Genomic DNA, 12,982 nt, shown 5'->3' on the forward strand with positions numbered 1-12,982 from the left:
TCACTTCCTAATTATTGGCATACTACACATTGACGGTAATATTACACATAAATATCCAAAGAAATTCTCCATCATATCATGCATCATTTCTTTAATGTAATATCCATCACCTAATAAATGAGTGTTTGGACAAATATTAAATCCAGCTCAGATATTTAGATAAATACAAAAATTGTTGGTTATGCAGAAGTGTACATTTAAAATGAATGTGCATGTGGACATTCTGTGCACTGGCACATGACTAAATCGCTTTAATTATAATCTTGACATCATTCTTCTAATAAAAGAGCAATGACGACTAAGTGACTGCTTTTAATAGACAATTCAAATACCCCCTCATTATCCTATGAAATAAAATGTCTGCCTTTACTGCCCAGAATAATTTCTAAAATCTTCTTATTGTTTCTGCAAATGTTAAGTCATACAAAATATTAGCCCAGGAAAGTGATGCAAGTTCTTCAAAAATTTGGTTTTGTATAACTTTCCTATGAAAAAAAAATCAATTTTCAAAGTAAATTGCTATTCTGTGTGGATTATGAACCATAAAGTCATCGAGTGTGAATACAAAGCCGAAATCATTGAGTACTTACAAAAATTGTATTTCTTGTATTTGAAAGTGGTTTTAAATTGTTTTAAAGTCATAATTCACATAAAGTTATTCTAACATGGATGCCCATTTATGTTCTGTTCACATGGTCAAAATAACAATTAACCACAATTAGATCATTCAAATTTTTAATTTAAAAAACTGAATTTTACTCATTTGAATATATGTTGAATCATGTCTCCAAATACATTTAAATGTTTTCTTAATCATACATTCTTGTTTCTCTAATCATTCATTTAACTATACATAAATGACTGAATAACACTTAATCAGTTGATCCTCAAATGAAATGCCGATCATGAAATCTAACAATGTTACTTTTATATAGTTAGGTAGATAAAAAAAAAAAAAGATAACACTAAAATGTGCTGGCTGATTTTTCACATTTACTGAATACCAATTTTTTAATTCAATATTTTACTGCTGCATTAAACTTTGAAGAATTTAGTAAGGAAAATCCATTGCATGAGAGTGAGATTTTTAGACATTTGCTTTCTGAGTCTGCCTGCTCTGATGTTAAAAACTCCAAGTTTTGCTGCACAAGAAATTAAAAAAAAAAAAATCACAGTGCCTTAGCTGGAGGAAAAAAACGATCTAAAACAAGATAACTTTTCCCATTTGGTTCGGGTCTTTTTATCATCATTTTCTTAATAATCCTCAGAAAAATCTCCCTACAATTAGTTTCTGTAGTAAAAAAGCATCAAGGAAAAATATTGCATAGCCCTTTGGAATTGCGGTGATGTAAAGCTTGATTTATTTAACAGAACAATGTATAGTCAAGATTTTTTTTAGTCTTACTATTCTTTAGTAGCTAAGGCAGGTATTATTTTCCAACTTCTTTTATGGGAAGACAAGTTTGAATATTTTGAAAATTAGCTAATAACAAAATAGTTAACATAAAGCACTGCTAGAGTTCTCGTGACTCTCAGTACTTTCAAAGAAACAATCATGTATGTATTTTATTCATTCACCTTTCTTCAGTGCACATTAATAAAAATATGTCCTGAGCCGAATGAATCCAAACACCACTTGGTGGCAATACATTAAGGTCTTCGAAAATGACCAATTTGAAAATGGTCCATTTTGCGTCTTCTGGAATAGTGTAGGAAGCATTTCAAATTAGAATACCCTAAGTCAGGACTTGTACTCTCTCTTAGTTAACTGACAGAGGAAGAAATGCTTATTATGTAGGAAAATAAAATTGCCAATGACACCATTACAAATAGGCCTTCCATTGAACAATACATTATGGAAATTTATTCATCAGGAGATGAAGATGAATCTCTTTTCTCAAATCAGAATAGCATATAAGAGTTTCCACTCACTGAACATATATATACTTTTTCCTTGCATCCCCCTTTAGCCAGAAGAGCTAAGAAGTCATGAGTCCTCAGTGACAATCCTCCTTAGCCAAGTCTCCATTGATTCACCTCTCATTTCTTTGGGCATCTCTCCAGGCTCTTCTGATCCACCTTTCACCTCCTTTCATAGCATCATTTTGCTCATACCCTACATCTCTTTTCTCTTACTGGCTTCATGTCTCATCTACCTTATTTTGTCTCTCTTGAGTCTCATTCCTATTTACATCCCTCACCTTTCTTTTCACTGACTAGAAAAGTCATAGAGATAATGTTGATCTAAATAATAATTTCACAATTTTATAAAATCACTCAGATGTTGGGAATGATTTAAGGCACACGTTTCTGTAAATAATGTTACCTAAAGTCATAAAGCCTCCATTATAAGCACTATCATATTTTGTAGGTTTTAACAACATGGTTATGAGGGCATTTTGCAGTGACAAAATTCAGTAATGTTATTTTATCATTAACAAGCTTTTCCCCAGATATTGTGGGCTGTTTGTTGTTGTTGTTGTTGTTGTTGTTTTTACTCTCTAGAAATTGCAATATAGGTGTGTTTCTAGTAGTTTTCCTCATCTCCATTCATGGACTGAATTCATAGAATATACTTCATAAATTTTTACAATCATATATTGTAACACTTGTAACACACTTATAGAAAATGCATGTTAATCAATAACATACCCATCAAGAAATAAATGCAAAAGGAGGAATAGGCATCATATCTCATACATATTTCTTCTTATATTCTTAAGATTTCCCTATCATCTTTATACATGCATATACACAAAAGCAATTTAAGACCCCAAAAAAGTTAGCATTGTAAATGCTGTGATAAGGAGTAAATAAAACTTAACTGAATTAAAATAATAACCTAAAAACATATCATAAAATAGGGTCCAAAAAATAGTATAAGAACACCTGCCTCTTGATATAGCGTACTTTATCATTTTTCCCTTCGGTAAGTTGCTCTAATAAAAATTAATTAAAGAAAACTTTCTACTTAGAGGAAAGCATCAAAGTCACATTAAAATACTAATCTATTTATTTTTAAATGAAAGTCATAGATTTTGCTCAAGGATGTGTAAATTAATTATTAAGGTAGGACAAATTTCCTGTGTGTAATAATTGTTCCACTTTAATAATGGCTGTTTGTAAGAGAGAAGAGGGAAGGGAGGGAGGAGGAGAGAGAGGAGGAGGGGGAGAGAGTGAGGGGGGAAAGAAAGGTTTTCAGGTCTGCAATTGTTTAAATGTATCTTTTTGAACTGGCAACACATGAACTAGATGGCCCTCATCTGAAGTCCCTGGTAACTTTCTGAGTTTGTGCATTAGTAAAGTGCTTTGTGGTAAAAATAAGATTTCCTTCCTACTCTTACAACTTATAATTGCTTATTTTATCAAGGGAGCAGTTATCCTTTGTGTTTTAAGACCACCTATCTACCTTAAGAATATTTGATCTAGGGGCGCCTGGGTGGCTCAGTTGGTTGAGCGACTGCCTTCGGCTCAGGTCATGATCCTGGAGTCCCTGGATCGAGTCCCACATCGGGCTCCCTGCTCGGCAGGGAGTCTGCTTCTCCCTCTGACCCTCCCCCCTCATGTGCTGTCTCTCTCATTCTCTCTCTCTCAAATAAATAAATAAAATCTTTAAAAAAAAAAAAAAAAAAAAAGAATATTTGATCTAATAAACCAGGTTTGTAAGCCCCAGATATGAATCACCTAGAGGTTCTCATATAAACAGGTTTCTGTTTAATTGCTAGAACACAGGACACTGCTCAAAGTGGGGGAAGAAAGGTTCCTTTGTAAGTTCTGTAGCATTATCTTATTGTAGCAGTCAGCAACAGTTTGTCTACAAGGTGTCAGTATACTTCAACTATACATGGTAATTTGGATTTTACAAGGGATGTTGACAACCGAGTTCCTTTTAGTTGGTAAATCCAGGGTTCTTATGATTTAAAGTTGCATTGTGAGAAAGTCAACCTCTGCAGAAGTTTTCTGCAAAATGATCAACAGTAATGCTGTTTTACAACAAAACCCTTTGCTCCCTTTAACCTGATGATGATTTCTTGGTTTGTATGCCAAATGTGTACATGCCTGACAGATGTTACCTGACTGGAGATGGAATAAACACTACGGGGACTAATTAACAGGTCTTTAAAAAGTCAAATAATCTTGAATATAGTTTATTTTACTTTCTTTTTTAAACTTAGAAACATTGAATACAATTTGCTTATGGACGTACGCCAATGGACATTTATTCTACTGTCATATGAAGGAAGAACACTTACAACAACAGAAGCTGGTCATCGTCATTTAAGAAGTCCCCTCTTTGGGGGAAAAGGATCCTTCCAACTGTTTGCCTGGGGAGAAGAGCTGGAAGCATCCTCTCCAACTTCTACATCAACCCTCAACCAGTTCCCAGTCCCAGCGTTTCATGCCCCGCATTGCCCTCTGCAGATGACCTAAAAGGGACGATCCCAGGAAAGTGACATCTGTCGTCGTTCTTTTTAAAAAAATGGGATCCATCGACTTTACTGTATTGTGAACCGGGGGAGCTTTGCATAGCAGGCATATGCACACATCCTCACAGGCTCGCTCTCCCTCACACGCGCGCTCTTGCTCTCTCTCTGTCTCTATGTCTCTGGCTCTGCTCTCTCTCTCTCTCTCTAAACACACACACACTCATACACACACCACCACAACCACCACCGTCACACACCCCACGTACTCTAACAACAAACACACAGGATGGGGAACGAATCACCCTCTGGGATGGATTCTAAACTTCCGACCCTCTGCAACCCCCAGATGTTGTGTTCTGGATTTAGCTAGCTTAGTAGCCCAGTTTACAGCTCTGCCAGCCTTCTCCCCTACAAAGTCCCTGGTGTCTGTGTTCAGGAGAAAACCTATTCGACCCGTACGGCCACAAAAGAGGAATGAAAACCACATAGAGAAATTAACAAATAACCAGAAGCAGCCAATAAGCCATGCAATATATGGGCGAAAGGCTGTGAAGTTTCAGTAGAGGACAGCAAACCGAAGTTTGTGCGGGTCTTATCTTAGACCCAAGCCCTGCCACTGAGCAGGGACTAAAAGGGATGGGCAATTAGTCCTTCTAGTCCTCTTTCCCCACCGACTTAGAGCGTGAAGAGTAGAGGCAAGCTAGTTAAAACACTCTGCAAAGTTGGATGAGAGTGATGAAACATACAGAAGAGGGCAAAGTTGGGGGGGGGGAAGAACAAGCTAAAAAATGAGTATCTCACCTGGCATTGGTGCAATCGGTGAACAAAGTTTCGAAGTCTTTTCTGGTGATGAGTTTGCAGCGGTTCACCCCAGGCTGGATGGCCCCCAGACCGCGGAGGATCCGGACCTGCTCCACAGTACACACCACAGGGGATATGTCCAGTCTCTTCAGCTTGGTGTACACCGTGTGCAACCCTCCCACCAGGTGCTTAAGGAAGAGATCAAAGACTTGCGGCAGGCAAATCAGTTCCTGACCGTCCATCAAGAACGAAGCCACCTTCACACCATGCATGTCGACCATCCTGCACTCGTTGGTGTTAGTGTTGCCGCTGCCTCCGCTGGCTCCACCGATCCCGCCACCCCCGGCGCTGCTGCTGTGGTTATTGGCCATGAAACTGTTGATCATATTAGGGGTGAGACGAGGAGGCTCCCCGGGAGTCGAGTACAAGCTTTCTGCCCGAAATAAGCCCCCTGGGACGCCGGCACCGCTGGAAGTTGCAGAGATCACCGGAGGTGCGGAGACAGCCATGGTCATTCAGTCTCAAACCGTAGGTCTTTGGGCCCTGTTTTCTCGCCCTGTCTCCTCTAGATCTGCTCGCACTCTCTCACACCCTCACTCTCTCGCGCTCTCTCTGGCGCGCTCTGCTCTCTCCAAACTGTTCTCAAGTCTACAGTAGCCCGGCTCACACGCTCACGCTCACCCACCACCCAACGAACAGCTAGTAGCCCGGACGCGCGGCGGTCCAAGAACCCACCCCCAACATACCCCCTTCCGAGACTGGCAGCATACCCCAGCCAATGGACCCCACCCCCTTCGGCTCCCAAGCGCACCGAATGGCTGCTCCCCGCAAGGAGGTGGAGACTCCCTGGCCGGCCTCCCAACTACCTGAGGCCTTTCTGGGTTCGCTGGCGAAGGAGGATGGAGCCCGAGAAGGGGGCGGTATGGTTCCTCCGCTTCTTGCCTAGCAGTCAGACGAGAGAACGGCCAATTATCACGCAGAGCTCTCAAAGTGGCCTAGGCTACAAGCCCCTCCCCCTCCATGCCCCACCAGTGTTGAGGTGGGAACACAAAGCAGGACTCCAAAACATGCCTCTCCGCAACCCTGCGCCACCCTGTACCTGGGTTCAATTCAAGAAAGGGTGGTAGCAGCTCCAATTCCATTTGCATGGTGCTCCCATACTCTGCGGGGCTAAGATAGCTTCGCCCCGCTTCCAGGAGAAAGATTCTAGTGAGTTCCGAAGTAAACAGTTCAGGCCACCTAGAGCGCTTAGTGTGAGTTCTCCAATACCCAGCGCACATGGGAACCAGCATCCAAAACCGCACTCAAATCAGAGTTGCAGGTTGCTAACCGGCTCCTGCGCGCTATTAGCAGGCGCAGGGAGCCTGTGATCACTTTGGAAAAACAGGCTGAGGGACTTTGGTTTGCGAGTGGTGGACGGATGCCTCATTTTACAGTACTTCCACCACTGTCCTGGAATAGACTCAGTTTTCTCTGTCTCCATTCCTTAGTTTCAAGATTGTCCTGCCCCATCCCTGGCTAAAATTGATAGGAAAAGTTCCCGTGTGACTCAAAACAGTCATTACAGATATGAGAGAAGAGCAAGCGTTTGCGTTCTTTAATACTGCATTTTCTTCCCTTGTCTATGGGCTTTGATGGTCCGGTAATTAGAGCTCCATGTCCTGCACTTAATCTCAAGATTCCTTTTCCCCCACCTGTCAAGTGCCCCTAAACGTTTGCACTACTAGAGCTTGTGATAAGCAAAATGTCTAGGCAAGGTACATTCCAGGGCAAAGGCATGGTCTTTCCCACACAGCATTTGGCAGTTAAATCACTGTAGCAAAATTGTTTTAAGACTTCTTTTCCAGCTTTTGAGTCCTGAAATCAAGGTATTTCCTTTCTTCTGTTTCTTTCCTTCACAGGCTGTTATTCAGAAAGTGAAATCCATGCTTGGTTTTAACCAATAATATAGCTAAGGCAACTTCTCCAATATCCTTCCAAAATGTAAATAATTCTAGATCCTTGCTGAATTCTATTTAGATCTCCTTGTACTTAGCAGTATCAAAAAGTAGGAGTGGGTGGGCTTCCCCCTCCCCTTAATAAGACCTAAATGTCCTAAATTGGATTTTTCTGCCTCTCTCTTCAACACATTTCTCCTTTTGTCATTTCATCAACCAAGTAGTAAAGAACTACTCTTTGAATCGCTTCATACTGTTACAATTTTTAAAAGATTTATTTTATTATTTATTATTTTAATTATTATGTTCCATTAGCCAACATATAGTAGTACATCATGAGTTTTTGATGTAGTGTTCAACGATTCATTAGTTGCATATAACACCCAGTGCTTTGTTTATTTTAGAGGGGGAGAGAGAGAGAGAGAGAGAGAGAGAGAGAGCATCAGCAGGAGGGGCAGAGGGAGACGGAGAGAGAGAATCTCAAGCAGCTCCCTGCTGGGGCTCCATGCGAGCTTGATCTCATGATGCTGAGATCACCACCTGAGCTGAAATGAAGAGTCAGACATTTAACTGACTGTGCCACCCAGGCACCCCTACTGCTACAATTTTAACTGTATGGAGTTAAAATGCTAAGAAGTTGTGATAGTTGCTTTTAGAATACAGTAATAAGTGACTCTAACATAATAGGCTAGAATGCATGCAACCACAAAACACTTTTAAAAGGTATTAAATCATTTTTGGTAGTTTGGTATTGTGGGAAGAAAATATAGAGCAAAAAAGGACAATTGAGAAAGGATATCAGAGGCAGAAAAAGCTGCTAGGGGTTTTCAAAAAGTAATAGAAAAGCACTGACAGAAATGTTTTTATTTACCAGTTTTTAAAAAGATAAATCCTAAATTGTGTTCAACAGGTGTTTTGACAGAAATGGCTATTAAGCTGTTTGTTAATATAACTTACCTCTGATAACTTGTAATTGAAATTTTAGGTAAGTTTGACTTTAAAGAAAGTTGTTTTCTCTTATTTTTGGGGGGGGGGGAATTCCTCTAAATTCATTAATAATCCTAAGGCCAAGCTACTCCCTATAAATGACTGCACTCACATTATCAAATCCTTTTTATTTGCAAAGTGATGTGGAGTTTTCAGCAATAGGACATTTACACGTATATTATAATGTTTCAAATTTAAGAAATGCTAAAATATAAAAAGGAAAGGTAGAACATTCAGCCTGCAATCACTATTTGCAATACTGAAAAACAAATGCACTTTGACAACTTTAGAAAAGACTCAAACTAGATATGTCTTATATGTTTAATGTGATCTATCATATACGTAGTAATATTTTATTTTATTTTATTTTTTAGAGCACAAGTGGGGGGAGGGGCAGAGCGAGAGAGAATCTTAAGCAGGCTCCATGCCCAGCATGGAGCCCAATGTGGGGCTCAATCTCACAACCCTGAGATCACAACCTGAGCTGAAATCAAAAGTTGGATGCTTAACCGACTGAGCCACCCAGGTGCCCCTGTAGTAATATTTTAATTATTACCAGAGATTAAGGTTCAAATTTTAGTAAAAATACTAACGACTAAAATTGGCCATCGATCATTTAAGGGTTAAAGTCCCTTGGAAGCCTGTCCATACACAAAAGACCCTTGGCCTCATTATTTGAATTCCTTCCCATTAGCAGTCCTCTAGAAAATAAACTTGGTAATTGTCTTAAGGGATACTTCTGATTTAAAGATTTAGTCATTTAGATCTAAGAAGCCAGATGTTGTCTCCTTGGGTTTTCTTGATATTTTGATTACTCTCTTTCTATTACTGCTACTACAACTCCTGTTATCTATGCTTTGAGATTGAGATAAATTCCACATGGAGAGTTTGTTTTTATCCCTTTCTGACTTTCATGTCTTCCATAAGTCTAACATATTTCTAAATAAGGCTTGGTTTCTACAAGGCCAGAGGAATCCTTGTGCATCAACACCCTGGAAGTTGGAATTTCATGAAGCACTATAAAATCACAAAAGCTGCAGTAAACAGAGTACCCCTGGGAGATGACTCTCCATGGAGAGAGGCACTGCACCAAAACTAAGAAAAAACTCAAGGTGTATGAATTATTTCCAGACAAGAGCAGATCACCCCAGCAAAGAAGAGAACAAAATTAGTACAGATCTCATATCTCATCAGAACAAATTCTAGATGCCACTATTCCAGTGGAATGATTTGGGGCCTAAGTGTAGCTTCCCACACTCTGAAATGTTGCAGTCTTCCAAGATTTAATTAGCAATTTACATGTTCTCTTAATTCATACTCAATTTGGAGGGGTAGGATGTTCCCTCATGACTTTAGGTCAAATATTCCACTTTGACATTGTCAGTGAGATGCAGATACTATTTTAATTAAAAATAAATAAATATACTGGCAGTCTTATGCAGGATTACAAAATGTCCAGAACCATTTAAAGGAGCTGGTTTTCAGAATGAGCATTCAAACAAAACCCAAGGTAATAAATGGAATTATTTGAAACCCTCAGCCAACTGACATTGCAGCCTTTGATATGGGCTCTAATCAGAACCTCTCAGGAGTCCTCTGAGGTTCATCTTTAGGCAAACAATAGAAGGAAATTGATTACAATTGTCGAATCACTATGTTGTACACCTGAAACTAATATAACCTTGTATGTCAACTATACTTCAATTAAAAAAATTGATTGGGCAAGGCAAAAATGTGAAATGAGAGCATTCCTATAACTGAGAATTTAACTGGCTAAGGCTAAGATATACCCCCATTCAATGGAATATATGTTCCCTTAGGAAACTGGCTATCAAATGACCTTCTATAACATAAATTCTTTTTTCTCATTCCGTTCAGTGTTAAATTGAAGATGAGTTCCAAGGAAGCAAAGATGGAAAAGGGGGATCACTGGAGTAAGAAGGAAACTGGTCAAAACCCAAGGAGTAACAGTTAAAATCAGATGCTCAGAGGAAAAAATGGACATTTACTAACTGAAATATAAAAAGGATACTCTCAAAGGGTCTCATAAAGTATAAGGACTTGCCAACTTTTAACATATCATACCCGGAACTGCACTGCTCTCGGGGAGAAGGAGATGCTTTAAATTCCATCTATGTCTCTCACTGTATTGTTCCCCTTTAAATTTTAGGCTTTCAAACTGTTCAAATTCAAGCCATTCTAACTTCAGCTGGATTCCCACTGCTACTTAGTATCCTTTTATTCATTTTGTTGACTCCCTGTTGAATTCCCTGCAGCAACTACTCCAGCCCTTTCCTACTATTTGCAAATGCCCATCCCCCTCACTCATCAGCTATCCCTCCCTACTTCTCTATGATTTTACCACAGAATTATTCAGTAGGAGATCCCTCAACCTCCCTTCTCTCCTCCTACAAAGTTTTTTTTCCATATTCTCTCTTATATTCTCCTACTTCCTTCATCCTTCAGAAAATAAAAAGTCTCTACTCCCTTCGCTGATGCTCTTGACCCCTCTTACCTCCTCCAAGTCACTAATCTGGCAATTTTATTCCTACCTCTCTCTTTGGCATCTCCAATACCTCTCCCTCTCTACTTCTTCTTTCCCCATTTATTATTGAAAATGGGCAAGGCCAGGAACCTTAAGGCAAACAAAAAATTTCCTCAACCCTCGGGCTCTCAGCATGGTCTCTGGACCACCAGCATCAGCATTAGTGAGTACTAGATAGAAAAGCAAATTGCTGGACTCTACCCAAGAGCTCCAGAATGGGATTCTCTGGAAGTGAGGCCCAACATGCTGCATTTTAACAAGCCCCGGTGATTCTGATGCAGGTAAAAGTTTGAGACCTACTTGCCCGGGAGTTACCAAACATTCAAGCACTTTTTGAAAATCTACGATTGTTTCTCTTCTTCCTTAACAACAAACTTGCATGCTTTAACCTTTTACTATTTGATTTCTGCTCACCACTTGGCTGAAACTATTTTAACAAAGGTAATTATTGGTCTAAATGCCAAATCCAAAATTATTTTCTAAATCCTCATCCTTTGATATTCTACAGCTTTTTACACCACCGGCATCATTCTTGAACACCTATCCCTTGGCTTTCATGACTCTCCAACAGTCTGTTTCTCCTCTTTCCTACACCCCTTTTCTTTTTCATGTCCTTGCTCTTGACCCTGAAATGTTAAAATTCCTAATGTCTACACTTTTACTTGTGGCAATTGCATCAACTTTCTAGAGTTGCAACAACCACTGCTTTACAGATTACCCCAAATCTTATTCCTAGCTTTCTTTTTTAAAAGATTTTATTTATTTGAGAGAGAGAGAGCGAGCACACAAGCAGGCAGAGGGGCAGAGAGAGAGGAAGAAACAGACTCACCGCTGAGCAGGGAGCCCGATGCGGGGTTCGATCCCAGGACCCTGGGATCATGACCCGAGCCCAAGGCAGACACTTAACAGACCGAGCCACCCAGGAGCCCCTATTTCTAGCTTTCTTCAAACTCTCCTGGAGAATTGGGCATTTCCATTTGGATGTCACATGGTCACCTCAATCTCAGCATGCCCAAAACTGATAATCTTACTTCCTTTAAATCTTTTCTTGTTTTTCATTTCCAATATTTCTTAATGCTGTCTCCATGATGCTAGTCACCTAGAATAGCAACTCTGGAGACACCTTTGATTTCTCTGTATCCATCATATCCCCATCCAATTAGTCACTACATTTTGTGAATTCCCTCTCAGCAATATCTGTCTCTTCTATTCTTTTCCATTCTCAATGTTGCCACCTTAATTTTGTCCATTATTTGTTGTTTGTACCATTACAACAGTTACTTCTTAATCTCCACTTTCAGGTCCTTCCTCCTCCAACCGAGTTAGCATACCAGGTTATTTTGTCTAAAGTTTTACTCTACAGTTTAAAAAATCTTCATTACTACCCTCAGGCCACCAGATAAATTCCAAACTCTATAGAGTGACATTTAACTCCTTTTTGTGATTTACCTTTCATCCTTTCTTCCAATACTCTGACACGTTGCATTGCACTAGTAAATGGGTATTACTCTCCTCCACTCTTGAACCTTTTATACCTTCCCACCTTGGTGCTAATGCTTATGTCATTCTTTCCACATAGAATATGTTGCTGCACATCTCCTCGTCTCCATTCATCCAAATCTGAACCCTCCTTTAAGACTACTCGAATTCACCTCCACAAAGACTTCCCTCATTCTTTTTTCCCAGGCAGAAATGGTCTCTCCTTTTCTGAACTCTTATAACATTTTGTGTCTTTCTTAACACAATTAAAACATTGTGCCTTGTATCACGGTCTGTTGTATCTTACAGTCTTGGGTCTTCTCCTAGAATAAGGTTCAGTCAAGTTAGGAATCACATGTTTCTTAATCAAAATTTCAAGTGCCAACCACAGTGCCTGGCACATCAGAGGCACCCATACATGTTTATTAAGTGAAAGGGTATGTGATACTCATCTATAAACTGTTAAGTAACATAAATGTTTATTATTACCAATTCTGAAGTAGTCTAAGAAGTTAGTGTGCATTAAAGAGTTGTGTTTTTTGTTAAAATACTGATTATTTTGCTTATTAGTAGTTTCTGGATCTTTTTAGTGATGGCTGGTTTCTCATATTACTTAAGAACTATTTCAATTTTTATCTATCTAAGCATTAATTTCCTCACAAAAGCTTCTTCTAAGTGTGATAAATTTATATGTTATGTTTGCTTCTATGAACTCTAAAAAATTTATTTGTTATACATTTGTAATGAACATGTAACAAAATTTCAATAAAACATATTTAAATCTCTGTGTGAAACCTTATTATTTT

At 39.3% G+C, this 12,982-nt stretch overlaps 1 protein-coding gene across 1 annotated transcript in view; it reads right to left on the reverse strand.

The window, feature by feature from the left end:
• LOC116621836 (dachshund homolog 2-like) overlaps positions 1-5,933 on the reverse strand; it is a gene marked incomplete at its 3' end in the record, with an annotated part of 252,194 nt that extends 246,261 nt beyond the window's left edge. Inside the window, exon 1 of the mRNA XM_032387857.1 lies at positions 5,229-5,933. Coding sequence (XP_032243748.1) covers positions 5,229-5,743 — 515 coding nt within the window. The remainder of the gene's footprint in view (positions 1-5,228) is intronic.
• Positions 5,934-12,982: the final 7,049 nt, after the last annotated feature.

Source organism: Phoca vitulina, unplaced genomic scaffold (genome assembly GCF_004348235.1).
Source record: "Phoca vitulina isolate PV1807 unplaced genomic scaffold, GSC_HSeal_1.0 scaffold51, whole genome shotgun sequence".
NCBI classification, from domain to species: Eukaryota; Metazoa; Chordata; class Mammalia; order Carnivora; family Phocidae; genus Phoca; species Phoca vitulina.